General features: G+C 43.4%; 3 protein-coding genes across 8 annotated transcripts; all 3 read right to left on the bottom strand.

The window, feature by feature from the left end:
- Nucleotides 1-66: 66 nt before the first annotated feature.
- Nucleotides 67-15350, bottom strand: camkk2 (calcium/calmodulin-dependent protein kinase kinase 2). 5 transcript variants are annotated; one of them, XM_076979973.1, is made up of 18 exons: nt 15176-15350; nt 12376-12583; nt 10425-11047; nt 9546-9593; nt 8884-8937; nt 6860-6911; nt 6577-6710; nt 6409-6445; nt 6248-6269; nt 6064-6152; nt 5723-5922; nt 5539-5592; nt 5362-5435; nt 5184-5271; nt 4838-4969; nt 4178-4278; nt 3615-3665; nt 67-2889 (listed from the first exon to the last, which is right to left on the bottom strand). In XM_076979973.1, the coding sequence occupies exons 3-18, from the start codon at nt 10992-10994 to the stop codon at nt 2817-2819; spliced, it is 1779 nt and encodes a 592-aa protein (XP_076836088.1). In that variant the 5' UTR covers nt 10995-11047; nt 12376-12583; nt 15176-15350; the 3' UTR covers nt 67-2816. The 5 variants fall into 5 exon arrangements, with proteins under 5 accessions (XP_076836088.1, XP_076836087.1, XP_076836086.1 ...); XM_076979972.1 differs by lacking the exon at nt 15176-15350 and adding an exon at nt 14524-15110; XM_076979971.1 differs by lacking the exon at nt 12376-12583 and having other exon boundaries at nt 15176-15349.
- Nucleotides 15351-15588: 238 nt separating this feature from the next.
- On the bottom strand, nt 15589-17636 carry snrpd3l (small nuclear ribonucleoprotein D3 polypeptide, like). The gene is made up of 4 exons (XM_076979982.1): nt 17479-17636; nt 16740-16876; nt 16445-16637; nt 15589-15812 (listed from the first exon to the last, which is right to left on the bottom strand). Exons 2-4 carry the CDS (start codon nt 16863-16865, stop codon nt 15745-15747), a joined length of 387 nt encoding a protein of 128 aa, XP_076836097.1. The 5' UTR covers nt 16866-16876; nt 17479-17636; the 3' UTR covers nt 15589-15744.
- Nucleotides 17637-20210: 2574 nt separating this feature from the next.
- On the bottom strand, nt 20211-27698 carry adora2ab (adenosine A2a receptor b). Of its 2 annotated transcripts, XM_076979443.1 has the most exons (4): nt 26534-27698; nt 24350-25087; nt 22165-22304; nt 20211-22098 (listed from the first exon to the last, which is right to left on the bottom strand). In XM_076979443.1, the coding sequence occupies exons 2-4, from the start codon at nt 24679-24681 to the stop codon at nt 21257-21259; spliced, it is 1314 nt and encodes a 437-aa protein (XP_076835558.1). In that variant the 5' UTR covers nt 24682-25087; nt 26534-27698; the 3' UTR covers nt 20211-21256. The 2 variants fall into 2 exon arrangements, with proteins under 2 accessions (XP_076835558.1, XP_076835557.1); XM_076979442.1 differs by having other exon boundaries at nt 20211-22304.
- Between the last annotated feature and the right edge of the window lie 107 nt (nt 27699-27805).

The raw sequence follows: 27805 nt of genomic DNA, 5'->3' as shown, positions 1-27805 counted from the left end.
ATTTCACTATGGCCTTCGTGGTTGAGATGAAAATGGCAAATATAAAGAAAAACCATAGACAAAAAGTGAGTAAAGGCAACTTTATTCAAATAATGAACAAGACACAATATGTATAGGATGATCAACGGTGATATCACTGAGTATCCTGTAAAGAGTTCCAACATGCTTAGAAATCAAGTGTAATGATATTGATGGCATGCAGTTTAGTCCATGTAAACAACTTTCACTACAGCGGCTATAAGACCTAGTTCCTTAAGTGTTATGGATTCCAATATTCCAGCCCTTCAAGTAAAATTGGGCAGATACCATGAAGAAAAACAAAGCTTAAATATTTATAGTATATAAATACAAATATACAGCATGTCCTTTGTCTTTTCACACGAAACCTTGCAGGCAATCCTGGTCCACTTCATACGAGGTCAGTACATAAGTGAGTACAGAGGGAAAACAAAAGCTCATGCCTTTTTTTTAGTGAAAAGTAGAAAAGATATTCTCGAATTCAATTTTATTTGTAAATTAAAAATATAATTTTGATAAAATAATTCATTTAAATTCTGCTGCTGATATTTGTAATCTACACACCTTGGCATTGTTTTAAAGCATTTTCCGCTGTAACCGTCAGATTTTGTCCAAGGAGCTGCTTACCTTGGGGTGCTTTTTAAAGCTTGTCTGAAGCTAGTCATATGACAGACATTCACATTTTAACTTTCCATATTCTTTTTAAATACTTGCTTACCTAATCTCCTTTGTATGCCCATGCTCTGAACATCTGTGCTCGGGCATATGTTCATAATACATGTTTCCACCAGACTCTACGCTCTCCCTCAATAATCAACATCCAACACAACACAATAGGCTGACTAACAAGGTCAGAAACTGCACCACAGAGTGAGATCTCATATGCATAGTAATAGTTTAAAAAACACGAAAGCTCAAAGAACAACCTTCAGAGCACAGCGGAGGTGACATGCAAGAGTCCACGGGCCAGAACGCCAGAGGCTCGACCCGTTTGTAAACCCCAGACCCTTTGTTCATACATTCAACTTGCTTGTGCTGCTGCACTCCTTACAGTGGAAGCATGGACTGTGTTCTCAGTTTAATTTTGTCGTAAAGGAAGTCCAGTGGCAGAGAGCACCACTCACAAACACGTTCTACTACATCTACATAGGGCAAAACGCGGGGCAAACAACACAAGAGCTCACTGACTGAATTGCACGTTGGGAAAAAAAAAAAACTTGAGAGAGCTTTGGACTAGTTTTGCTAATTTAAAAAGCAGACTTAAGCACATTAATAAAATATACTTCCATTTCTACACTACCGGAGGTCTAGAATAATTTACCCTACCTCAGCTCTACAGTATCAAAACTTTAAACTTATGCTGATGAAATGTAAGGCATACAATTATGTCAAAAATGCTCAATAAGTGACAAGTCATGCATAGATTGTAAAAATTATTGTAATTCCTAAAGAAAAATGCAGTCTATATGTCTGATATTGAAATGTCAATGATACACTTTCAATGTGACACATTTTCGATGCACCGGTATGTATTATTTTGGTAATTCTACACACAAGGTCTGGAAAATTACTGTAAAAGACAGCACTTTCATGATAAAAAGGTTAATATTCATCAAACTCTGAAAATCCTATCACAAAGCCAATTATTTTGGTATACCCTAAAAGGCTGTGTGATCCATGTTTAACATACAATTTAAAATGTGTTTAACTCATGCCACTACTAGAATTCATTCATAGACTCTGTATTAATACATTAAGCTGTTTTGTGACTTGATGTAGTCCATTAATTAGTGTGTATACATTAAAATACACACCCAATGCGCCTTAATAATACACAAACATGCAGACACACAGTACCAGCATTCTCCATTAGATGGCACCCTGACATAAAGTTTTAGTTATAAAGACCTTATTGTGGTTGGCTAGACATAAATTCTTTATCAATATTTACATTTGGTTCAACATTTCATTCATCATCAGTTGAACCATTGATCCTATTATCATGTTCCTATGATCCTCTATTTCGTGATGGATATTTGTAGTGTAGGGAGCACCTACAATGAAATGGGTTTATTTTTTTGTTTTCTGGTTAGAATCTTGTTTTTTAACACATTAGTTCTTTGAATTTAATAAGCTGTCTATGAACAAATAATGTCCCTCTATCCCTTTAATACTGAAACCTTATGGCAACCTGAACATCCAAACTTGTCATTCTAGCCTGTAATTTTAAACTGTGTCCTGGGGGCGGAGTGAGGGGGGGAGGAGTTATTTCTACTGCAATGTTGCCCCCGTTACAGCATAAAGTACAAACACAGCCTCCAAACCAGACAGGTGGTGGGGAAAAAAGGAGACCACACACACACGCACACACACACACACACGCATGCACACACGCACACACACACACACACGCACGCACACACACACACGCACGCACGCACGCACGCACACACGCACGCATGCACACACGCACGCACGCACACACACACACACACGCATGCACACACACACACACACACACACGCACACACACACACACGCACACACACACACGGAAGGGCAGGTCCTGAGAGCAGAGACCTGATGAACACACAGTGCATGCTAGGGCTATACAAATGCATGCAGTGTGTGTGGGGGTGGGAGTGGGAGGGTGGTGCCCGCCCTCCAGGGCCGACGTCCAGGAGTGCTTCCTCCCTGGTTACCAGTCTATGTCCCGGGAATGTGGAACCCCTCCACTTCTCAGGTGCAAAGCTTCTGATGCGAGTCCCTGCCAGTGCAGCTGGTAAGCCCACGATGCATCAGGATAGCACTTCATCCTCGCCCACAAAGGGCAGGTCCACACTCCTCATGCCTTCCCCACTGTCTTGTTTCCTAGGAGACAGTTTAAATGCAGCATTCTAAAATAACCACGCAATCCAGCCATCAGCACCAGTCTAAGACGGTGCAGACCGTGCGTTTGGTATTAGTTGTTACACAGTAGAAAACCAAGTTAGTGGAATAATAAGAGAACAGGTCATTGGATTAGTTATGCACTCTGGACTGGAGGCGGAGACATGGAGACCACCGAGTGTCCTTGGGACTGGTGGAACTGTCCCACCTCATGCAGAGACAGAGCAGGGCAGTAAAAACACACACAAAGAACTTAAACACTTTTCTAAAACATGGCAACAGGCAGTCGGATTGCAAGTCAGAATGTTCTTCCTCCGTGAAGCACTTCTTAAGAAGGAATTGTTTCCAAAGGCTAGCATGCAGCAACAGACCTGGGGCAGAGCATGCCGAGTTGCCCACTTGCTAGAGGCCGACGGTACGATATAACCTTATCCTAAGTGCTTCATGCAAATATGACCAACAGCTAACCTGTTCAAGGTCATTTTTGTATGGAATTTACAGTCTCCCGTACATAACATGAGATCACTAGCTGCTTAGCTGCTTATGAAAGCCATGAAAAGTATTTTTTTTTTCCACTAAACCATTATGTGACATGCTGCAGAACATTTTCATTCAGTTTGTGTGCATGGTCATTAAAATGGACATTCCTCTTTCATCACAGTAAACAGGAGGGGTGGGCGGCGGCCTACAAGACAGCAGTCCTTTACCTTTGGTTACCATGAATGTAGGAGTATTTCAAATTCCCTGCTCTCCCTTTTCTAGAGGGCAGGAGAGAGGGAAACACCACAGTGAGAATCCCACTATGTGTACGGGTGACTCAAGAGAAATCTACACACAGGATGGAACTGAAACCTCAGGAGGGACTTTGCGTAACTGGAGTGAAGAGTTCGAGGAATGCTCAGTTCAAAGGAGTAATCTCGCTTGTGCTTATCGTAGCTTGTGTTTCTGTGTCTCTTTCTTGGCTCAGACCTAATCAACAGTTTATACAGGTCTCATTACATATGTGTCAGCATAGTGACACGTAATGATTAGAGCAGCAAATATATTAGCTCCAACCAAACCTCATTAGATCCCCCAGAGCCTATTAGGTTACTTTACATTATTAAGAGGGTTATCAAATTCATTTAGGATCCTCATTTACAATTAAATGGCCGGAAAACGCTGAAGAACAATCCTTTTAAATTACTGGTGAGATGGTTTTAGATGAGGTTTAGTCCATCTCCACCTCTACTGCTCGGCTGTGTGCGGGTGGAGCGGGCGGAGGACTTACGTCAGCATGTGTCCCTGTGAGGTGGGACTCCTGTCCTCCCGGCGAGCCCAGTCGAACGGGTTCCCGAATGAGCGCTTGCGTAACATGGTGCGTACCAGGATCTGCAGGAGGAAGAACAGACCTTACAGAACATCTGAGAACGTCAGTTAGGGCCCCGTAGAGTGTTTGTGTAGTAGCTTTACGTATCAAAGACCTAATCTGGTTTGAGAAGGCTAAATGTCACACTCAGTATCTGTAACAACTAAAAGACACTTAGACTATAAATATGCAAGAACTAAAACGGCAACACACAAAAGCAACTACAACAACTGCTCGGTTTCATTATATAGTTTTTTTTTCCAGTCATTTCTCAGGTGTGCTCAAAAGATTTTCAAATGTGTTTCTAAGAATAGTTCAGGAAAAACTGTCAAATCATTAAGGTAAAACTTACTTTTCATCCAGAAGACACTTTGATTAATATGGAGATAGGTATTGCAAAGGTACAAGTAATTCTCAAACGATTAGCAAATAGCTGTGTTAGCATGTTAGCAAAAACTTTGCAGGCATTTACCAATAGTGAAGATGAATTATTACTCGGAAAGTGTTTCATAAAGGTATGGTGTTCCCAAACTTTTGACAGACCGTGCATGAGCAGAGGACTTGAAAAGTGTGGGTGCTCACCACCGTGGCCAGGCTGGGTATATGCTTGACAGAGTTTTCCACCTCCTCCTGCGTCACCTCGATCAGACTGCAGCAGTTGTCATCCTCAGGAGGAAGGGGCTCTGCACCGTTGCGCGTCACCCACGGGTGTACCTGTAACGCCACCAGAGACACTCCTGAAGTCCTGCTGGGCATGCCACCATAAACCACGGAGCAATGGAGAGCCACACATGGTAGCCCAGAAGAAGCCCAGTGGGGACTTGACGGGTATATCATTAGCAGGACGGGACATAATTTCATTTTTTCACTTGGTTTCGGTCATCGACCTACTGTGCTAATGAGCACACCAGCAAAATGAAACACTGACCTTGATTTGAGGCACAGTTATCCTGCTTTCAGGATTTTTATCCAGCATCTTAAAAAGCAGGTCCTTCAAATCATCCGACACCTCAGCCCTGTAAACACGGACTGGGTCAGACTCTTTTGTAAGGGAAGGCAGACAGTAGAGATAACTATAAGAGATCGTTAACACTTAAAACACTCACTGCTCTGGCAACTCGACTGGCTGGGTCTTGATTTTCTGATGCAGGCTCAGTATGCGCTCATCCATGAACGGACACTGCAGGACACACAGGTATCGAGAGCATGCACAGCCCAATGATCAGAGCTACACAGTGCATCAAAGGCAGGACCCCTGGTGTGTGAGCAGAAGGGAGTCTTACCACGCCAAAGACGAAGCAGTATAGCGTCACCCCCATTGCCCAAACATCCAGAGCCTAAAAGCAAAAAGTTGTTCATTTTCATTAGCTTCAGAATCACCTTTCAACGTCTTCTTTATATTTCATTACATTACCAATGCAGAAATGATGACGTACGATTCAAGTTCCGTCTGAAATAAAACTTCACCTTGCCAGAGAAGTTCTTGCGGGTCTCGGAGAGCGTCTCTGGAGCGAGAAAGGCTGGCGTCCCCACCGTACTGGTCAGGAGTGCGTCTGCTCCCTCAAACTGGTTGCTGACCCCAAAGTCAGCTATTTTAATGTGTCCATCTTCACCTACTAGCAGATTCGACGGCTTAATGTCCCGATGAATAATCTTCTGATAATGTACTGTAGGAAAAGAAAGAGTCACGATGTTCTTCAATAGTAACCTCTCTGGTTAACATAAAAAATGGACAAGGCACGGTTATCACAGATATAAAATATTATTCCGCTGTCAAATGCACACGTGAGGGTGATTGCCGAGCTCACAGTACTCAATTCCTCTAAGCAGGTCCTGAAAGTAGAAGCGAGCCTGGTCTTCATTCAGGGGTTTATCAGTGGGAACCTCCATCACTGCACTGCACAACAACAACAACAACATGTTGTGGTGACCCCGAAAGTGACATGAAGCTCACAGACAGATATTAATGCTCATGTATTAAGCCCAACTCACCCTTGCTTGACCAGCTCAAATACTGATAAGGAAAGAAATATCAAATTGGGATAAGAATGTTATCTGTAGAAAGTATAAAACAGCCAAAAAGCGATACAAAATATAGAGACATGTACATGTCTGGTCTGCATGTTTGAGCGATCACAAGCCATCCTGCTTACCCATGTAGAGATGGTCTTCACTTGGGTCATCCAGCACCTACACACACACACACACACACACACACACACACACACACACACACACACACAAGTACCAAAGCTTGGTTCAGCATCCGGGTTGGAGTGCCCTCTACTGGTCCTGACACAGAAACACACACAGACACACACCTCCACCAGCTTGACCACATTAGGGTGGTCCAGCTTTTTGAGAATGGCGATCTCCTGATACACTCGCTCCAGAGGGCCTTTGGGCTGCGGTGGGCCCTCAGGGGCCAATCTGGCCCCTCGGGGAGGAGGTCTTCCTGTATGTCCAGAAAGAAAAGATAAAACAGTTGATTGGTCATCTGCTATCAGAAATACATGCACAGAAATACACACACATCCTCATCTCCCAGAACACACACCCACACACCCTACTGTGCAGTCCATCTGCTTTATGGCAGACACTTACGCGGGAAACCAGCCTGTCTCATCAGACGCTTCTTGGACAGGACCTTCATGGCCTGCGGGGGAGAGGGAGAGTGAGAACAAGAGAACTGGAGCAGATACTCAATGTCAGCAGTAGTGCTGGGTAACATATGCACCACTCTACACTGATAATTCAGCCTTTTATATATCACATATATATATATATATATATATATATATATCACACACACACGCACACACACAGGCAGACACACTGAAGACACAAGACCAAAAACAATGACAGTGAGACCAGAGAAACACGAATTGCACTGTTCACACGAACTTCACTGTTTTCAGCGCGCGTTTCAGTTTTCTGCTCACTTCTAAAAATTCTACTCACTTCATGATTACAAGAGGAAATGCATCAAAAATCGAGGCTTGGTAGATGATTACCGAAAGCACTGATTGCAACTGCAAGTGGACATGTCACGACCTGATTTGCACCGGAAACCTGATTTGGACTATGCATGCGCAAAATTGAGTGTAATTTTCGATAAATCTTAAAACAGATGCGGCACACTTACGGCTGCCAATTTAATGTATGCATGAGACATGTTGGGTAATTGTTTTTTAAACATTTAGACATGATGATTAGCCACAGATAACAACATTTTCCACCCAAAGCCAATGAAACGTTGAATATGGGTGTTTCAGTATTCCAATTTTCGATTTCATTGTGAATATGAAGTTACAGAGAGTTAGCCAATGTAACTTAGGTACTAATGTCCAAAACAAACAAAAGTAATTGCTTTTACAATTCTAGGAACCCAGACGTAGCTACCTAGATGAATCAAAACAAAACACGCATAAATCTACATTTAGCTACTGAAACGCACGCTGAAAACAGTGAGGCAAGTGCACTTAACCGTGCAATTCTTGTTTCTCTGGTCTCGCTGTCGCTGGTTTTGCTCGGTTTTCTTGATTTTGCGTGCTTGCTCGATTTAACCTTATCTATGCGCTCTCATATTAAAGACAGTAATCTCACTCCATACAGTTCTGCTTAAAGGTTTGTGAAACCATTGAGTAGTTCAGATCTTAGTTGTTTTACCATGATTCCATGATTACCATGAAATGGATTATACAACAAGACAACGACCAAAAACATTCCAGAACTACCAAGGAATGGCTTAAGAGAGAAGATTTGCACTCTGGATTGGCCCAGTCAAAGTCCGGACCTCAATCCCATAGAAATGCTCTGGCAATATCTGAAATGGGCGGCACATAGCAGGTGTCCCTCCAACCTCTCAACGGGTGGAGTTCTGCAAGGAGGAGTGGGCAAAAATCCCAAAAAGCTAGTGCTCTCTGGCAAAGACTAAACGGGCAACTTTGTTCTTGAGAGCAGAGGCTTCCTTCCAGCAACTCTCCCTTGAATGCCATGTCTTTTGATTTTGTAGACGCACGTACATTTATCCCAGATGTTGCCATAAAGGTCTGCAACTCTCTGGAGGTGATGTCTGGGTTTTGCCTTTACCCAATTTATTTTCCTGGTTCTTCTTGGTGTAAGTTTTGATGGTTGTCCACTTCTGGGCAGAGTTGTGGTGTTGCTGAGAGCCATTTGTAAATTATTTGTCTTACTGAGGATGGATGGAGCTGGAATCTTTTGGAGATGGTCTTGTAGCTTTCCCCAGTCTGACGGGCTGTTGCCACCGTCTTCCATGTCCTCACATGTCTCCTTTCCTATCTGCATTGTTGATCTGTGTGCTTTTATGCCTTGGCATGGGTTGGCTGGTTTTCTCTCCTTTAATCAGTGTGGCTCAAATCTCTTCCCAAGGATGGAAAATCTAAATACTCAAGGGGTTCACTAACTTTCAAGCAGCACTGTACGTGTGTGTTCGGTGTGTGTGCTAGCGTTACATCAGCAATGTGTAGTTATTTATTCCTGACAGACAGACCACAGCTTCCTCATGCAGCTCACAATATAGAATCCATCTATTTTCACCAGCTATTCTTGCAAGCTAATTTTTCATAAATGTGAGCTGTGTGGAGAGAGAATTATGTAGCACTCACATAATAGGTGTTGTCGTCTTCATTGTAGGCCAGTTTGACAACTCCATAGGAGCCCTGGTCCACAAAACGAAGAGTTCAGGTGAGGAACAGTAACAATAGTACCACAGAAAAATGACAAGCACAGATGTAACTCAAAGTTCACTAAAATGTCTATATGCGTGGTTCCGTCTATCCACAGAACAGTAATCCAAACCTAGTCAGTAGATAACGACAACGCTCACATCCACGTATACACGCACACACACCGCAGGTCCCATCTGGGAGAACAGATTGGGGTTACTGCAGGGATTCTGGAGCTCAGATGGAGAGATGAGAGGATAACAGGAATTTCCCTATCGAACAGACTCCAGGAGTCTCATATGACCCCGTGCTATAGCACGAGTGCACCGGCATGAACATGCAACACTGATCGCAACATTTGGTCTACCTCCACACAGACTACATGTAGTCTCACTAGTGTTAGTAGTGTTGTGTGGGAGCGGGTTGTGATTACTCTTGGCTCTGATCATGACAGTTCTATTCTGTGCCCCAATCTATACGATCTATAAATCAAGTCTACGGACATATCCGTTATCGTTTTTACTTGGATGTGTCTTCAATCACTCTGTGCTCTCAGCATGAAAATGTTGATGTACATTAATGATAAATGATCATCAAAATACCTTTCCAATCTCATCTTTCAGCTTGTACTGGTTAAGCTGCACACAATCCTTTCAAAGAGAACAATAAGAAAATCAATGAGCTTGTCTTGGAATTAAACACAGTTAAAACAAAAAAGACAGCAGTGTATATGAAACACAGTGCTCCAAGTTAATATTATGAAAATGCAAAAAAAACGTGGGAAGATTTTGGTATGCATGGATAACAATTTGTGCCTATGCCAGAATTCTGTGTTCAACACATCACAACTCAAGGTTGAGCGTAAATAAGTGAGGTTTCCCCAAAGGAGAAGTGCAGGACCAGCAAAGAGGACCAGCGTCTGCTACCCTCACTTCTCCGGTGGAGTTCACTACCTCTAGACTAGTGCAATAGTCTACAGGAGAACGCACCACTGAAAGGCTCTACCGGGTCTAGATATCTACTCATTGCTCAAAGCTTACCTTTGGTTCTTACGCTCAGCTTTTGCTTTGCTGAGTTTGCAGCCATACCAGAACACACACAAAAAAAATACACATTCTTTTCAAGAGCGCATTAAATTCCTTTAGGAATGCAACTGAGATTGTCAGAGTCATCTTGGCACTTGGGATCAGAATGTTTGAGGCAATGCGGCAAGTACGTAATGTTACGTAATTATGTCAATTCATTAATAAACAGCTTTACTTCAGTACGTTTCCCTCCGCAGAAAATTTGAACATTTCCAGGGGCCGCAAACATCACTGGTCATTAAGAAAGAATTTCCGAACAATTGGAAAAATGGAAGAATATCTATCAAATTTCTGTTAAGCATTGTACTGTATTAATTGTAACAATTTCTGGGGGGGGGAAAAGGCTTTTCCTTGCTTTTCCGATGTTTTCATGTTTGTCGCAGCAGCCACATCTACCTGGAGGTCCGTGATGGAGACGCGGTGGGACTCCACGGTGGGTCTGCGGGGCAGGCGCGGAGACGAGTGGGGCGAGGTGACGGGCGAGTAGGGCAGAGACGGGTAGATGTATCGCCCGTTGATGCCGGGTGATCCGCAGGGTGAAGAGAGGGTGTGTGAGCGCTCCTGAAGCGAGAGCTTCCTGTCGGAGAGGTTGAGCCTGCCCCGGTGTTCTTGCGTGTCTAGGAAGAGAGCCTCGGGCCGTCCCACCGCGTGAGACAAGAGGTCGCAGGAGGGTGGACAGGATGTGGGCTCGGGCGTTTCCGAACTGTCCATGTCCTCCACCTCCTCCTCCTGGTCCCCGCCCCCCTGCCCCGGGGTGCCACTGGGCTCGTATTCCGTCACCACGATTACTGACTCCATGTCACTGCCGCAGGGGCTCAGGGGCGGTGCGGAGGGTGGGAGCACGACGCAACTGCGCAGCAGGTCAGGAAGGAGCTGATTGGCCGGCTGGGCTGAGGGAGAGGGCGGGGCATGGCCAAGAGGGGCAGGTGCTTCAGCAGAAGGCCAGGAAGAGACACAAGGAAACATGGTGTCCTTCCCAAAAACCTCCCAATCGCCCCTCCATTAGGACCGCACAGGGCCTTGCACAGGGAACAGAAAGAAACAATGAATGCGTTATGAGTACAGGCCAAACGAATGTACTCTAGTTAGGTTCCTCAAGGAGAAGCTGTAGTTCAAAGAAAACACTGTTAGGTGACCTCTGCTCTACATCGTGAAAGTAAAAGAGGATGAATTTACATTTGATGCCAGGGATGAGCTAAAGTGAGGTCACTGATGTAAAATTAGCCTATTTGACCCCAAACACAACTTATCTGGACTCAGCATTACAAGGACGAACAACCTGAATCACATCGGGAAGCCTAAACTTCTCCTTATAATATAATTCACATTGTCTGTTGTGACAGGATTATATCTCCATTTCCTAGGAGGCTCTGTTTGTTCTGGGCTCGATTTAGGCACATCAAGCTGTATCTTTTGGCAGGCAGATTCATTGCTGGTGTGAAAACTGCAGCGTGTGTGTGTGTGTGTGTGTGTGTGTGTGTGTGTGGGAGCAGTGTGGGTCTCAGCAATAGGGATAAAAGCAGGTACAATAAAAGACATTCATCACTCTGGAGGGTTCAGAAAGGAGAACTCGTGTGGGCAGGCCCACCTCCTCCGTGTGTCCTCGTTTCTCACCAGCTTCCAGAGAGAGCTGGTCCTGCGTCTGCGCTCCATCTCTCTCACTCCCTCTTATTCCCCGTCTGTTTATTCATCTCTATTCCCATATCTCCCCGTGCCTCTGCATTAATCTCTTTGGCAACAAGAGAGCGCTTTACACAACAGTGCTACAGCACTGTGCACAAACACTCAGCCATGTATTAGCATACACTCTGTGAGCAAGTGAACTCCAAAGCAGTAGTGATAGTTTATTTCGAGCACACAAACAACAGGCCCTGCAGCAAGAGATACATATCTGGTTCATCGTTCGCCATTGATGAAAAACCATGTTATGCGCGCAGGCTGACGGTAACTCTTATTGTTACATTTTAAAAGATGAATGCATTTAAAATGAGCATTAGAGAAAAATCCATGTAAAAATAAAAAAGATTGAATTCATGAACAAACATGAATTTGAAAGGTAGACTGTATTGCAGACAGAGGCAGCATTTCAGGCTTAAAAAGGGCATTCTTAAATCGAAAGAGGTGGGTTGTCAATGTCTGATTCCATCAATAATCAATAGTACAATAAAATGAATGCTATTTTAGAAAATTGTGCTCTGTGATATTGATTAAAGAACTGGAAAGACTGTCAACAGAGTAACTGCAGGCAGGCAATCACAGCAATAGCTTGTACAGTTTGTTAGATACAAGGACAGAAATTGGATTAGCAACAGGGCTATTAGGGCAATTAGGGCTAAGGTACTCTTACCAGTTTCCTGCATTTCATGGTGTCTGATGTAACCCTTAAACTTCATTATTAACGCACACAAAGGAGGACCTTAAACCCTGGCAGTCTGTGGATGTTTAGTGCCGTCTTAGGAGGAAATATGACTCTGTGACTCTCTCCCATTGAACAGACACATGAATCATTTATCATCTGTAGGCAGACGTATCGTGATGTAACAAATGTTGTTCCACTGAAACAAAGGGAGACAGACTAATATGAGACAAAGGTAAGAAGGAAGAGGGAGTTTTTATAGTTATGACACTTCATCCCCTGTTCATCTCGACTCTCTCTCCATCTGGCAGTACAACAGCTACATATTGTGAGACAAGGCAACTGAGAATGATGGATGCCACGCAACACTACAAAACCATCGAACCAAAAGAAATAACTTCAAAGTGAACAAAACATCATGAGAAACGAGGCTTCCTTTATGTCAATATGGTGAAAACGAATGCATCAATCCCATTTTCTACCGTGCCGCCCCCAAAACTCTTGTGATCCTGAAACAGGCTCCATGCAACTGTAATATTATCACCATCAGAAAAAGCTGCATGAATAAATAAAGGTGTGCAGAAATGATGAGGGCCGCATGCTTCCAGAAATGCTTTTAGTGTCAGAATGCATTTTGATGGAAAGTCCATCTGTCATGTGGGACCTGTATTTCCTAACCTCGGCGAACGTAACTTGCACACAGCCTTGTGGAAAGGCACATCACCTCCACTGTGCACAGCCATTGCGGACCCGTTTGTCAGTGGAAGTGTTACCATATTGATACCAATATGAGGAAAGAGTGCAGAGAAATGACTGGTTGGTATTTTTACCCACCACACTTAAACCTCCAAAGTCCATATATTGAGGTTAAGTCGCCATTGCAGACATTAGGGCTGATCTTGCTGCAAAACCTACTCTGAAGCACTCAGAACAAACTTTCCTGCACCGTAAAATGATGACAGAACCCAAGTTGCAATACATGAGAAGCAAAGACACGAAATGCAAAAAGGTGACCAAGATGCTGTCTAACCATGCAAAACTCTGGTCTGCTGAGTTATTTTAAAACTGAAGCCAGTTAGTCTACTTCCCAGAATGACCTACTTTGATCACTGATGGATTGCGAAGCACACAAAGGAAAACTGCTTCAAGTGCACAGCCTACATAGACTACCGAAAATGAACAACACAGTGTGTTGGAAGCTAATGACTCAAGCTGTCCTGAGGTTCAAATACAGCAGGTATAATGTATAATATACCAACAGAGCTCATGGTAAATTTATCTAACAGGCTCCAACTCATACCTGCTGCCCTTTGTTGTATTTCAGGAGGGGAAGAATTGGAACTACACACTGTAATTTCACTGGGTTATGTCCAAAAGCATCTCTGCAGTACCTGATTAAAGCATGCTGGTTGCAGCCATTTCTGCAGTTAACCGGGCCTATTGTCCAGATACTCACTAATCGCAGTTTTGGTGTTAAATTTCACTGCAGACGCTTTTTCAAAAAAATCAATATTTTATAGTCCAACAACAGGCCTACATTGAATCTGACAGGACCTCAAAAACTCTGTGCAAAAGGTGCAGTTTTAAACAGTATGCATGTTTTTCAATCAAAAAGTGTGTGTGTGTGTGAAAATAACTTTGTAACAGTATATTATATCTGTTGTAGCTACGTTGGTCTTATCAATCATATATTGCTACAGACACAGAAACAGTATTCGATCATGCAATCAGGCCACATTACTGGTATTCTCCTCTAAGGACGTAAGTGAAGGAGACTCATGTAAATGCAAAACTGAATGGTGCTGAATGGTGCGAGAGCTCGCTTGTGTGTGTAGGAGGGGGTCTAATGTGCACATAAATACATCAAAATGTAGACGTTTTAGACACAGAAAGTGAGAATACCGAATGCAAGAAAACAATCCTGCCCATCATTTTACATAATCGTAAAGATAAGAGTCGTAAACTACTTAACAAGATTGTCAATCCCAAGAAAGAAGGAATTTTAACATTACCCGTTACTAGTCAAGCAAATTAGGAGCATGGCTTGTGCCATAAAGATTAGTTCGAGTTAGCTAGCCAAGCTTGAGCACGTTTGAACTTCAAACAGCCTTTATTATAATCTCATTTGGGCTACATCACCTGGGACCATCAACCTGACGGAAGAGCAGAAGCTTTTCATTGAGACGACCGAGAACGAACCATATTCCACGACACCGCGCACGTTTTTCGAGTGCAGCCTAAACTCAAACGTGTCAAAACGCTTAGAACGGGTCACTCGAATTCAGCTCGAGCGCCGTCAGTTAAGTAACCTAGGTGACAGGCTAGCTAAACCCTGCTAACTGGCCGTACGTTAGTAGTTATGCGGTGATAAAGTAGACTAACGTTAAACTAGTCAGCAGAACTCTAGTTTTCCCCCCATTTAATATCATCAAATTATCTTAGAAGATAAAATATATACGAGAACACACCGCTAGCGTTAGCGAGTACCGCCCGCACTTCATGACTTTAGAAGGGAAGCTAGCTACCCCGCGTATATACCGCTAAACATAATACGTCAAGCATATAAAATGGCTATATCAAAAAAATTTAAAGGGTTTGAGAAAAAGGACTAATTTAAAAAACCTCATTTGGCACGAAGAGTGTCAATTAGCTTTCCAAGTTATTTTAACCGCATTGTTTTGCTAATGAAACAGATGTGAAAATCGTCAAGCACACCCGATGGCTGGCATCAGCCACCAACGTGTAGAAACACCTCCCACATCCGTGGACGTTTAGAACTGCTCGTTCTTACCGCGACTGGTCCAAAAAAAAAGTCCTCTTCCAGTTTTTGTCTCTCAGTCCAGCGTCCTAGCAGCTAGCTGTCAGGTTTATATAGCAATGTGGTCCGATGTGCATGCAGCGAGAACGGATCCAGTTCGCTGTGATGCGAGGGGCGCAACAGCCCCTGCTCGACCAATCCTGCTCGGTGTGAACGGGCTCCAAGCGGATCAGAGGGGGGCAGTAACAAACCCACCAGGATGTAAACCATACCAATGCTCCCCACCATCTCCCAGGACAATCATAACGAGTAAAAACATCACGATTGTTGACTGGTTTAGTAGACAAAACCCAAGTGAACACAAGAAGTGTGATGTTTCGGCATCTATACAATGGTGAAGATATTGTGGATTGCACTGTAGGTCACAGAACCCAAACAAAACAAAGAAAAGTAAACAGTCCAATTTATTATGATCAGAGAAAAAAAAATAAAAAGGCAGGGTTGGGGGATTACTTTGCAACATTAGTGGAATCACAGATTACCACCTTAAGTAAGCCATTAACATATCAAAAACATCTGTACAGAAACTTCTGTGGGTCAAATTATCGCCTTTTCTGGAAAATATTTCCTCTTCCTCCTGGACCTCCCCGGCCACGACCTCTTGCTGCTACTGCAGGACAAAAAAAAAGCATAGTTAGTCACCACATATCCTATCTGCATATAGTGGCTGCTACTGTTACTGCATTACAGAAATGGTCAAATCGTGCCTTGAACAAGCCACTGCCATTCAAATGATCAAACAGCTGTTTTTTTATACTCAAGCCAAAACTAAAAGTAAAACAAAAGGAAGTAAAATGTAAAACATCTGTGAGCTTGGCATACTGGGATACTATGAAGCTACAATGTTACAACAAATGCAATAGTGTCCTTGTCCAAAAAAGCCCTATCATGTTCTATGTATATACATACTATGGTCAGGATGCTAAATAAGAACAAATAAACAGATACAGGATACCACTGCTAGAACAAGACCAGAACACCCCCAGCTACCTTTTAACTAGATCCAACGTGGATGAATGTGTGTGATTTTATGGTTATTCGGTAATTGGGAATGTTTCAAGAAAAGTGACAATGCCTCGTGACAGACCTTCCTGTCTAAATGGAAATGTGCATACAAATGAGGAAATTGCCTAATCTGCTCAAATGCATGCAAATATTTCAGCATACATGCAGGGAAGAGCAGAGTGTGAGAAATGTAGTGTCCTCCGGACAGTTTCTGTGCCTTATAACATTTAGCATTACCTTGAGCTTTAAGAATAGCTGCCTTGCCCCTGCCAGCTCCTGCTCCTTGGTTTTTATTCTTCATGCTCTTCAACATGGGAGCATTCTTCAACATGTCCGGCAGGATTAGAAAGCGAATTTTGCTGCCGCGGATGTACACTTGCTCCAGCTGGGAAACCCTGCCGTCCCGATACGTCACAGTGATATTTGACATCTGAAACAGATTTAAACATCATTACTCTCTTTATATTTGTGGGAGTACTTTTTTCCCCCATTACAAACTGAAGTGACCACACGAGAGCAGTGAGGACGTTACCTGGCAGTTCATGTTATCCTCAGCTTCTATGAGTTTTCCTCTGTACACCTCACCAGTATTGGTTTCACAGGTCACAATATGACCTTCTGCTTCATGAAGGACTTTGATGGGGACGCCGATGGACATTGTTGTGGTATCTGCAACAAATGAGGAGGGAGGCGTGACACACACACACACACACACACACACACATCCCAGTTTAACTGTGGCCACCAAATGAATATATGGGTACTTAATGGATGAGCGTTAAACAAGGAGGAAAATGCAAGTGGTAAAAATGCACAAAACGCATTTGATACAACACTTCGACAAATAAATGATAAAGTTAATTAAGCTTGTTAACTACCTAGTTAGTGAGCCTAATTTGTACAGCAAACGGTGGCAGCAAGCTAACAACGGCTAATATAGCCACCTAGCAACCCAATAATCCACCATTACGGTAAGAGTTGGTTTCAAAATCTTGTAAATAAAGTCGGATTAAGACAAGACTCGTTAGCAAGATTTATGTCCCAAGTACTAACAAAAGTCACGTAAGCTAGCTATGAGAGCTAACCCAGCTAACGGAGCTAACCTAGCTAGCATGGCTAGTTAAGCTAGCCAACACATTGCCTAAAACAGGCAAACAAGGAGCCAAGTTAGCCTCACTACAAAGACGGCTAGCTAATCTGGCAACACAAAACCTTAATCATATATAAACAACCACCTGAGGAGACCGTATGGTTGAACACATTAACTTTACCTTTATTCAACCGATGGATATGCAATCTTGGCGTTTTCTCTCTTCAACGTCCCTCCAACGTGAGGCTTTTTTTTGTGGCGTTTTCCCGCTCCCACAATGCAGTATGAAGCGGAAACGCTCTAGTACCCGGAAATAGAATTGCATCATGGGCGTTGAAGTGAAGTGAAAAGTGCAGCTCTATTTTGTAGGCCCTCCCTCATTTCAGCAACAGAGGGCAGTGTTGAATTGCATAGATTAATGAAGCAAGGCTAAAGCCAAGGCTGAAATAACCCCCTCAAACTAGTTCAAGGTAATCCGACAAAGCTATTTTCCTTGAATGGATTTATGTAACTATGAGATCATAACAGACACGCAGTTGAAATTTGAAGTTGAAACAGTTGCTGAGATTAAAGAACAGAATGGCATCTTTACTCAGCTTCAGCAATCCATTAGGCTGGAAAATCCAAACAATTCCATTAGAGACAGCTTGAACAAAGACATGTCAAAATAGATATGCAACATTACAACTATAGTAATGATTGCATTGAGGTCATAACCAGCAAAAAACCTGGAAAGCTATTAAAGGTAACAATATTATTGCAAATGGAAAATGGCAAATTGCAAAGACCAACAGTAAGCCTCAAGAATAGAAAGGCCAGTATGTAGAAGGGTGATGTGTATAGAAGGGTGATGTGTATAGAAACACCTTACAACTGCTTTAAGCAATTTAACTTAGGCTAAACTGTCTTTACATCCTGATAGCCATCAGTAAAATAGAAGCTATGAGGTGCTGAATGTCAAAATGTCTCTGAGACCTTCTGATTCCTTAACTAGCAAATAAAAATTAAAAAACCTTTGAAAAGGAAGCAGTTCTTTCCTGTCTGTGGATTATTTTGTATGTGCACATATCTCTGGGGTTCTGGAGAATGTTTTTGCGTAAAGGGAGGGGTTAAATCTGGTGAAGTGAAATCCATTACTGCAACTTCAACATCAAATTAACTCATTCCATCTCTAAGCTAAAATAGAAATATGATACTACTGCATATGTACCAACATTCATTATCATTGTTGCAATATTGTAAAAATTTACATATTGATGTAAATCACAAATCTACTTTTACCCCCCCCCCCCCCCCCCCGTAACTATGTTGTCATGTGACCAAACCTAACACACCTGTAAACACCAAAATGTAAATATTCTTCATTACATTGCCTGACAAAAAAATCCTTACTTACTAAATCAGACAAGATGTTTGAGTATCTTTTACAAATACACTTTGCTTCATTACCTGTTTTGCAACTTGAAATTGACCTTGTGCTTGTGAAACTTTATACATCTGAGTTTTATTTTCACCAGAGCTACAGAAGAGAAACAAACCTCTCTCCAGCCAAATATACACAGAGCCAAGCAATCTAAAACACTGTGATCAGGAGCCAGGCTACCGAACACAAATTCTTAACGTCTCCAACCTCATTTTACCACCTGAATTAAAATGTCTGCAACGGCTGATCTATGTGGCTTACTGGCAGTCTGTTAGCTTGACCCTACACTGATTACACCAGAGAGAAGCGCTTGAATGGGGATACACTGACCACAGCTCTTTATAAAGGGCATTTGTCTCATTAAAGGATGGAGCTGTCTACTTCCACAACATGCAATAAGCATGCCATCGCTGCCCTGTCCAAAAGTCTTTAAAAACATCAAGAGAAAGATCTTAAACTTCATCTTTAGTAGTCCTTGTGACAAATGACAGCAGACATGTGGGGCAAACAGGGCTGGTTATGCTCTCCATTTTAGACAGTTGGATCGACTTATCTTATACCATGACTAATATTATTTTATGCCATGAGCTCTACCCAGTGAATGTGATTCGCTGCATCGTGCAGTGTATGGCCTAATCTTGTATGTTAGGCGTGCAAATAGTAAAGGTTAAAGCAGGACAAATAAGCACTTTATCCACTGAGGCATAAGTACAAAAACACTTACAGATTTTCAGGTCATTCTTCCACCCTCTGTTCCATTTGTACACAAAAGGTCTCCCACTTTTCTAAATAGATGTGTATGTCATGCTCTCACTTCACCTTTCACACGAGCATCACTTTTTTTTTCTTTCTTACAAAGTGCCGCGCTTTAGTACAGCCGCTACCCACCCCAGAGCCATTTAACGAGCAAAAAGGCGCATAATGGCACAATAAAAGACGTCATCGAATGCCCCTTCATTTGATTTGCATTACATTAGGACTAGCTGCACTCTCCTAGCTAAATTAGATCAGATATGTGTCTTTGTATGTGTATGACGGAGGAGGGATGCACAGAACAGTGCACAAACTCTCGTTTTTAAATGAAGCATAAACTTAATTCCGTCTTTGTTTACATTAAATTGTTTTGTGATCCCAAATTGTTATACAAGACAAATGCTTCTTTAATGCCCTTGATTTTTATGATTTAGGCATTTAGATGTTTTCTTATATCATTCTAATGCGATGAGGTTCAAAGTCCACCCTATTGAGAGCTTTCCATTGAAAAGCACTTATTGAGTCCTTTTTATATGTTTGCACATGGAAACCAGATATTTAAATAGAGAATGCGGAAGCCTGCAGTTATCATCACAGCAGTATGAAACCAATAAAAACATACAGCTTTCTTTTACACACGGGTTACTACTCTCAGCACACGGCTGGCAGCTTCTCTCCTGCTCATGAATATGCAAATGAAAATAACAGACACATTATCAGCTGATGAAGATGCTGATTTGAGCTCTGTATTTATTTGGTAAAATCAGAACCACCAAGAAACATGCTTCACAGTCATTAATGTTTGTTTATGGGAGGGTGTGTGTACCGAAGCAAAGATTGTAGGAATTTCATTAAAGCAGCAGGTCATAGGTGTTACAAATGTGCATGGTGACAGTTGGGTTGTCGTACTGAACTCGTATCAGATGTAGTACCCTCCCGAAAAAATAGCAGGTGGCAGTGGACAAGAGATTTAACACATCATCTGAGGGGATCCGAAAATGAACATCAGGTGTGTGTTGTCGGAGGTAAGAAAAGGTTAATTGATCATGTGGCACTGTGATGAGTCATATCCACCAGGTGGGTACATGCATGGTAAGTTAAGAGACATTGGAGTGCTGTGGCGCTAGCACCACACACACACACACACACACACACACACACACACACACACACACACACACACACACACACACACTTCCTCATCAGAGATGTGCTGACCCTCGCCTCTCACACTGGGGGTGTGACGTGATACACAGTGCTCCTCCATATTATGAATTACCTATTAATAACTATGAATAATTAAATAAATAAATAAATAGATGTTTAAAAATATTAGGCTAAGTGATCTTAAATCTGTGTTTGTTGTATTTTTATGCTGAAGATAGAGTGATAAGGAAAAAAGAAAGTACTTCACAGAAAACGGATGTCATTCAATTAATAAGCTTTGATTGCAAATTCTCATAAATTCTGTTTGGAAGCCTAATATTTAGAACAGGAGATCTAATGGTGTGGCATTTCTGATTATGAGAGGTGTTAGAAATTTGGATAAGTTTGGATATGCTGGAATTTGCTGGCTTCCCACAGAAACGAAGCAGGTACACAGGCCTGTGTGTTATCTGGATACAGACAGTAGGAGGAATTAGGTCACCCTCAATTCCAGCACAGCGACATCATGATCTGGGAAACATCAGTGGTGACATCAGACGTGTAGGCTGTGTTCTGGTCTGGGTTTCGATTCCTGTATAACTCTTCTTACATGCGCCAACTTGTGTCGTAGATTCTGTCATGACACCTCAGTGAGCTCAGCTGAATAACTGGTCCTTGTGGGGAGAGAGCCGAAATGTGCCTTGGAATGAATGCTACAGTGCTTCACCACCATAATTTCTGCATTGCTCTTACTAGGGGAAACGTCCTCAAGAGTCCAGTCAGAACAACCCACCAAGCACAGCTGCTTTGACTGGGTTGAGAAGGCTGGGTCTGCAGGGCGACACCCAATGGACTTGAAGTCTGTACCCGTGAGGTTTGGCCTGGGCTTCCATTGGCTACCCGTGGAGTGCATGTTACTTAAACGTCCATGATGACTATGGGGAGAGTGACTGTGGTCCAGAGTGCCGCCGTTGGCCATGATGCCGAATGAGGAATCCACAGCGCTGATGGAGGTGGTGACTCCGGCCGCCGAGGTGCCACCGAACTGCCCGCTGCTCTGTCTCAGGATGTGTTTCCCGATGATCTTGCGGAACGTGTGCCGGAAGTCCCGGATGCGGTAGGCGTAAATGAACGGGTTCACCACCGAGTTGGCGTGTGAGAGGATAATAGCCAAGTACATGATCCAGCCAGGGGGACGGGCACAGCGTGGGCAGAAAAGCGTGAAGCAGTTGATGATGTGGACAGGAAGCCAGCACATGGCGAACAGCCCCACGATGATGGCCAGCGATTTGGCCGCGTGCACCTCCCTCTGCAGCCTTGAGCGGGAGGAGGAGGAGGAGGAGGAGGAGGAGGAGGAGCCATCGGCATGGGCGTGGCCTAGCGACAGCTTCTGCTCCATCCGCCAGAGCTGCTGCCGTGCGGCCATGAAGATCCGGGCGTAGATTACCAGCATAGCCAGCAGTGGCAGGAGCACGCAGCCTAAAAAATTGAAGTAAACCATGTAGTCCATTGTCACCACCTTCTCAAACAGGCACTCCGTCATACCGGAGGGGCAGGAGCTGTTGGAGCTGTTGGAGGAGCGCATATTCCAACCCATCATGGGAGTCAAGCCGATGATCACTGAGAGAATCCAGCACACGGCAATGATGGCTTTGGCTCGCCGGCTCGTCACGAGGCTGTTGTACCTGACTCACAAAAACACACACACACAAGTTCTGAGGACCAGATGCTGTGGTTGGTGGTGAATAACATTCCTAATTTGATAATCACAACTTTATCTCCCTCACAAAGTGGGTTCACCTTTCCTGGTTTGCTTAAAAGTAACTTCCTGACAGAGCTAAAATTATTTGTGGAGTGCCCCTTGCATGAAAATGTTATCAGGACATGGGAAGAATATCGTTTGAAGCTTGAGAAACCTCTTTCAAGTAGTCACGCACATCCCTTCTACAGCTCTTAAGAATGACTATTGTTTTGAGAATTGTGCATTCTAATTTAGTTGATCAGCGTTCAAACACAAGTAAACAAACTAATGAGAAGAGTGTGTATATCCTAACTCTGCAGTTCCACGAACCACAGCTTGAACACAGCCAAGGTCTTAAAGGTCTAATTATAACATTTATTGATGATTTTTAAATCTATGTTTATTATGTACTCAAGCGGTTACAATTAAAAACTCTATATAATTTATATCACCTAAAATTAAGTATGATTGCAGTAACTTTAATACAAAAGACAGCCAGTTACACCACTAACACACCCTGTGTCCTTCAATGCAGCCAGAAACACAAAAACATCCCACATCATGCGTTTTCTCCCCAGCGACGTATTGGAAGGGGGGGAATACACACTGACAATTGTTCAAATGATCCAGGGACTCGAATCGAGGAGTTCATTAAAGCTGACAGACTTACAGGGGATCCAAATTACCACATTTGGCCACCCGCAGTGCCACAGAACCCACGGAGCCCACTGAACCCACAGGGCCACCGTGCTACCAAGCCCAGAGCCCTCAGACAATCAACACCTGTTCGGACTTTTTTTCTGGAGCTGCTGCAAACCCTCCAGCCGGTCCAGGAGTGCATAATGAGGCGAACCTTGCATCATCCGTCCACATATGGACGAGCTGAATGCCAGTGACCATGTCTCGGTCCAGGAGTCCGTTCAGCAACCATTGGTTGGTCAGTCAAAACCTAAACTGTTTATGTGCACATTTGTATAAATTGTATATTTAAGATATTACAGTGAACAGCTACGAGGACCAGATTATAAATGCTAGTTTGAATTTAGTTCTGCCTTTAATGTTTGTGTATATGTTTCACAGTAACTGAGAGAACAGTGACTTACTATAGAGAGAGGAGGGTAAATTGCTCTATAAGGCTGTGATTACAAGCTCTTCAGCCTTTCGAAGTAAATCATAATTGGGCTGTTAATCTGTTAAAGTAATTAAATGTCTTGGCAAGACACACTGGAGATAATACAGCACGTGGCTGTGCAAGTGCATGAGTGGGAAAGGTAGTTAATTTGCCTGCACAAATTTCTTACAACTTTCCCTTTGTCTTTTATCAGCAAATTTCAAAGAAAAGATATTAGGAACACACCGAACACATCCTGTGAATCGATCACCCTATTGTATTTGAAGTTGCGGAAATGGGCTCATAATAGATGAATAAGTGCATCAATCAAAACCCGGACCAACGGTACGCACGTAAAGACCACGCGCCTTGGGTGTGTCTACTGCTGGACCCATGAAACTTCTTCAAAGTTCTTTCTCCACTGCAACAGCCTGTAGTGGCTTGTTGCACTTGATTGACCTTCTGCTGGTTCTTCTCTCTCTCTCCTGAGTAACGTCCAGGACTGACAGGCACTGGACCGTCTTATCTGGACACTGCAGCTCACCACTCACCTCCCGTCGCACCGTAATTGAAAGCAACTGTGTTACACGGCGAGGCCCGGTGGCCCCTGTGTGTTGGGGTGTAAGTCCTCCACTGGATATGCTGGTATGTCCCAGCTTGGTTAAAGCTAACAGCATCTGCAGTGACTGTGACTACTGAGATCCCTGTGCTGAGGGTGAGATTGCTGGTGTTACATGGAAATGTAAGAACCACAACGAAACCTGCCCAGGTATAATCGGATGACGCAATAATCTACCATGTCCATTACTGATGCACATGACCATAATGCTCCACCCTCCTCCCCCCAACCCCATGCTGCCGTGGTAAGGTTCACTAACCTCAGAGGGATGGTGATGGCTACATATCGGTCCAAGGCGATGGCCAGCAGGCTGAAGATGGAGCTCTGCGTGAGCACCAGCACGAAGCAGGCGATGAAGAGGCATCCGTGGAAGTGGCCGCAGAAGCCTGTGCTGACCGTGACGGCGAACGGGATGGCCAGCAACCCCACGGCGATGTCGGCCACCGCCAGCGACACCACGAAGTAGTTGGTGATGCTCTGCAGGTTGCTGTTGAGGCACACGGACCAGCACACCAGCACGTTGCCAGCCACGGAGAGCAGGGCGATCAGCAGCTCCAGGGCTATGTACACCATCCCGGCCTTGCTCAGCATGCTGGCCGAGTCTGGGCCGCCGTCGTCCGCCTGGGCCGAGTCGAAGGGCGGCTCATCGCTGTGCCTCGGGGCTCACGGAGGCGTGGACAGGAGGCGTCCGTCTCCCTCCGGACAGGTGCGAGGGCAGTCCGAGGGCTGAGGAGAAGCCGGCCCTCCCTCCTCCTTCCTCCGAGACGCCCACAAATGAGCGGCTGTCGTAGGTCTGTCCAGAGGCTGGGCCACCACGGGGTCAACGCGGCGAACGTGCAGAAAGCCTTGCTCTCCCTCTTGTAGTAGCTCTGTGCCGTTGACCTGACGGCCACCTCTTCTCCAGATTTCCTTAGTCAACTATAAACCATCTCCGAGAAACAAACGTTTAGAGGAGCTGGAAGGACTCCAGCATAAAGTCACTGTGAGGTCAGTAACCCTACAAAGAGAACAATCACATCATATACTGGAAGATCAGCCTCCCTGGCTGGGTCAAAACAGCAATCTGTCTCTAAAACATAAGGTCAGTTTCCCACAAGAGCAATAGAGTACTGTCCGAAGTCCAACAATATAGTTTTATTTTAAGACTACCGTCACAAATATTCGTGAAATATGTTTGTCAGTTTGTGATTTATCATTAAGGCCAGAATGAATTTCCTGTTTTCTCCAGGAAGTGTACATTTGATCCTTGCAATGCCTGTGCTATTACTGGCTTAGAAATGTAGAACAAATATTCTTTTGTATCCAAACTCACATGAATCTGCTAATCTGTTTCTTGTTTTTTTTTTCTGAACTGCTTGAAAATGAAGCCTTTCTTCTATGACATTAATTCATTAACTGATTTCATATAACATGGTATGTAATTCTCTCTGGTTGGTTTCAGGGGACAACCTAAAACAATAACATTGGTATTTAATTATGTCCGATGGGCAATAATTATGTCATGGGTGTGTAAATTGTATATATATCTATACACACACCCACACACACACACCCACACCCCCACACAAATAAACAGTGAGGTTTGAGATTTGAAAACATTTGTAACCATTTTTGTTTATTTTTCAGCCCTTTAACATTTCAGTCTCTGCAACCTTCACAATTCAGTAGTGATAGAAATTCTTAGATAGTTCAGACAGATGACGGATGATGATTCCATTGCATAGTAGTCTTGATTTGCAACGTACAAAATGCAGTTCTGCAGTTTCTGCCACACTTGCCACACGTTTCCTGAGACTTCTAAGTATAGACATGTTAGGTTAAGAATGCAAAGGGACTTTCCAAACCTTGTGTTACTGGGTTATAGCTTAATGTGGTAGCACATAGGAAGAAAATATGCTTCACTCATGCAAAGAGATGTAATATACATGAGTAGAACCAATGTACACACTATTCACGTCGGAAATAGCACAAACAATGGCACATGACGAGGATGCGTTTACATTCCTGATAAGTATGTAAAAAAAAAAGCAGGAAAACCCATTGCACAGATCTGTCAATCAGAATAGCTTTAGGAACTTCAGTTTGTTGCGTTACTGTTACTCCGAATGAAATAGGCTACTTAAGCTTTCAAATTGCGTATAATTCAGAGACCTTTGATGCATCTAGCTGAAAATTCAAACAAAGGAATGTTATTCTCATGGGACCGTTTCTAGATTGATATGCTCGTCTTCAAATGGCAAAGACAAGCCAACCTGCCACAAAGATACAGATTCATGAAAAAGCGCGCAAAAATTTTAAATAAAATAAAACTAACAAAAAAAAACCCCATCGAGACCATGTCACTGGCCGTTTGCACCCTTTTCTAAATAGTAGTTTACAAAAGTGAATACGTGAACAGGGAAATAAACCTTAACATGAACATGAGAGTAAATGTAACACTTACATGCGCGTTGTAAGCCAGCGCGTGCAGAGCGCGAGACTCCACTACCTGAGCCCACACACTCGACTTGATGTGGAGCGGCGCACGTAGCGGTGCGTTTCCCCCCATCACCAAACTTCGGGGAAATTAAAGTAGCTTCCAGTTAATAGTCGTTACACTTTTAAATCATGAAAACGTTTTTATAGAGTTAATTAAGACGCAAAGGTTGTGTGTGGAAGTCCGCAGCTTGAACGCGCGCGCCGCTCCTGTGCTCGCTGCCTTTGGGCGACTAAGTAATGCAGGCGCGACCGTATCGACAGTTTTCGAGCTGTGTTCCGTGAATGTATTAAATGATCTGTCCTCCCGAGTCAATCTCGAACTGCATGTGGAGGGTCTGTCCACTCCCTCCCTCCTGACCTTTTCTGTCTGAGTGTCACGCGTGTCTGCAGACTTTTGACTTTGCTGCGCCTTCACGGGGGACTTTGGTCCCGTTTATCGATCATTTTATGGACCCAAAGAACCTAATTAGATTATTATTTGCGCGATAAGGTTAATCAACAATGCTGAGATTAAACCCTAATTTACAGAATTCTAGCGCAACAGATTACTCACGTGAGCCGTTCATAGGCAATTACTCATTAAAGCAACACACCACAAGCATGAAGTTCATTGCACAGAGGAACTAAAAACATCCTTTTTCATTTAACGGATGCATTAAAATGTATTCTAGACATCAGGAAGTCAGAACCAAAGCAGGTTCCACATTCACGCAACCCATCAATGTATCAAGACCCTTGTTAAGGTCTATGTGTACCCACTCCCCAAACAAGTTAAAGAAAAAAAAAAAAAAAAAAAAACACCTTCAATTTCAATTTCACCACGTTCCATGTTTACCATTACCTTTCTTTTTTTTTTTTACTATTTTCTCAAGTTTAACATGGGTTAAAAAAGTGTATTGCTTCTCTGACAATACCTAAGCACTTCAGCAGTTATTTAGGAGTAGAAATGACCTTTTACAGACAAATTTATTTTCGATAAGGTACTGGGACTCCATTAGTTCACACAAACTGCAAAACCTTTAGACTGATCTCTATCTGAAAAGCACAGGTGACGTTGTGAGGAGCTGAGTGCTCCCCGGGGGCATGCAGTGGTTAACCCCCATGATCTGACCGTTGCTGATCAGTGGTGTGTTTGTCACACATGTCCTTGGGTTAGCCCACATACTCTCATTAATCTAAAACAGAGATACAGCAGTGAGTGCAGTGCTGTTCTCAGTCAAGAATGCACACAATGGAT

This window comes from Brachyhypopomus gauderio, chromosome 18 (genome assembly GCF_052324685.1).
Source record: "Brachyhypopomus gauderio isolate BG-103 chromosome 18, BGAUD_0.2, whole genome shotgun sequence".
Classification (NCBI taxonomy): domain Eukaryota; kingdom Metazoa; phylum Chordata; class Actinopteri; order Gymnotiformes; family Hypopomidae; genus Brachyhypopomus; species Brachyhypopomus gauderio.
The sequence above is the reverse complement of the archived record's forward strand: the minus strand, read 5'-3'. Positions and strand labels throughout refer to the sequence as shown.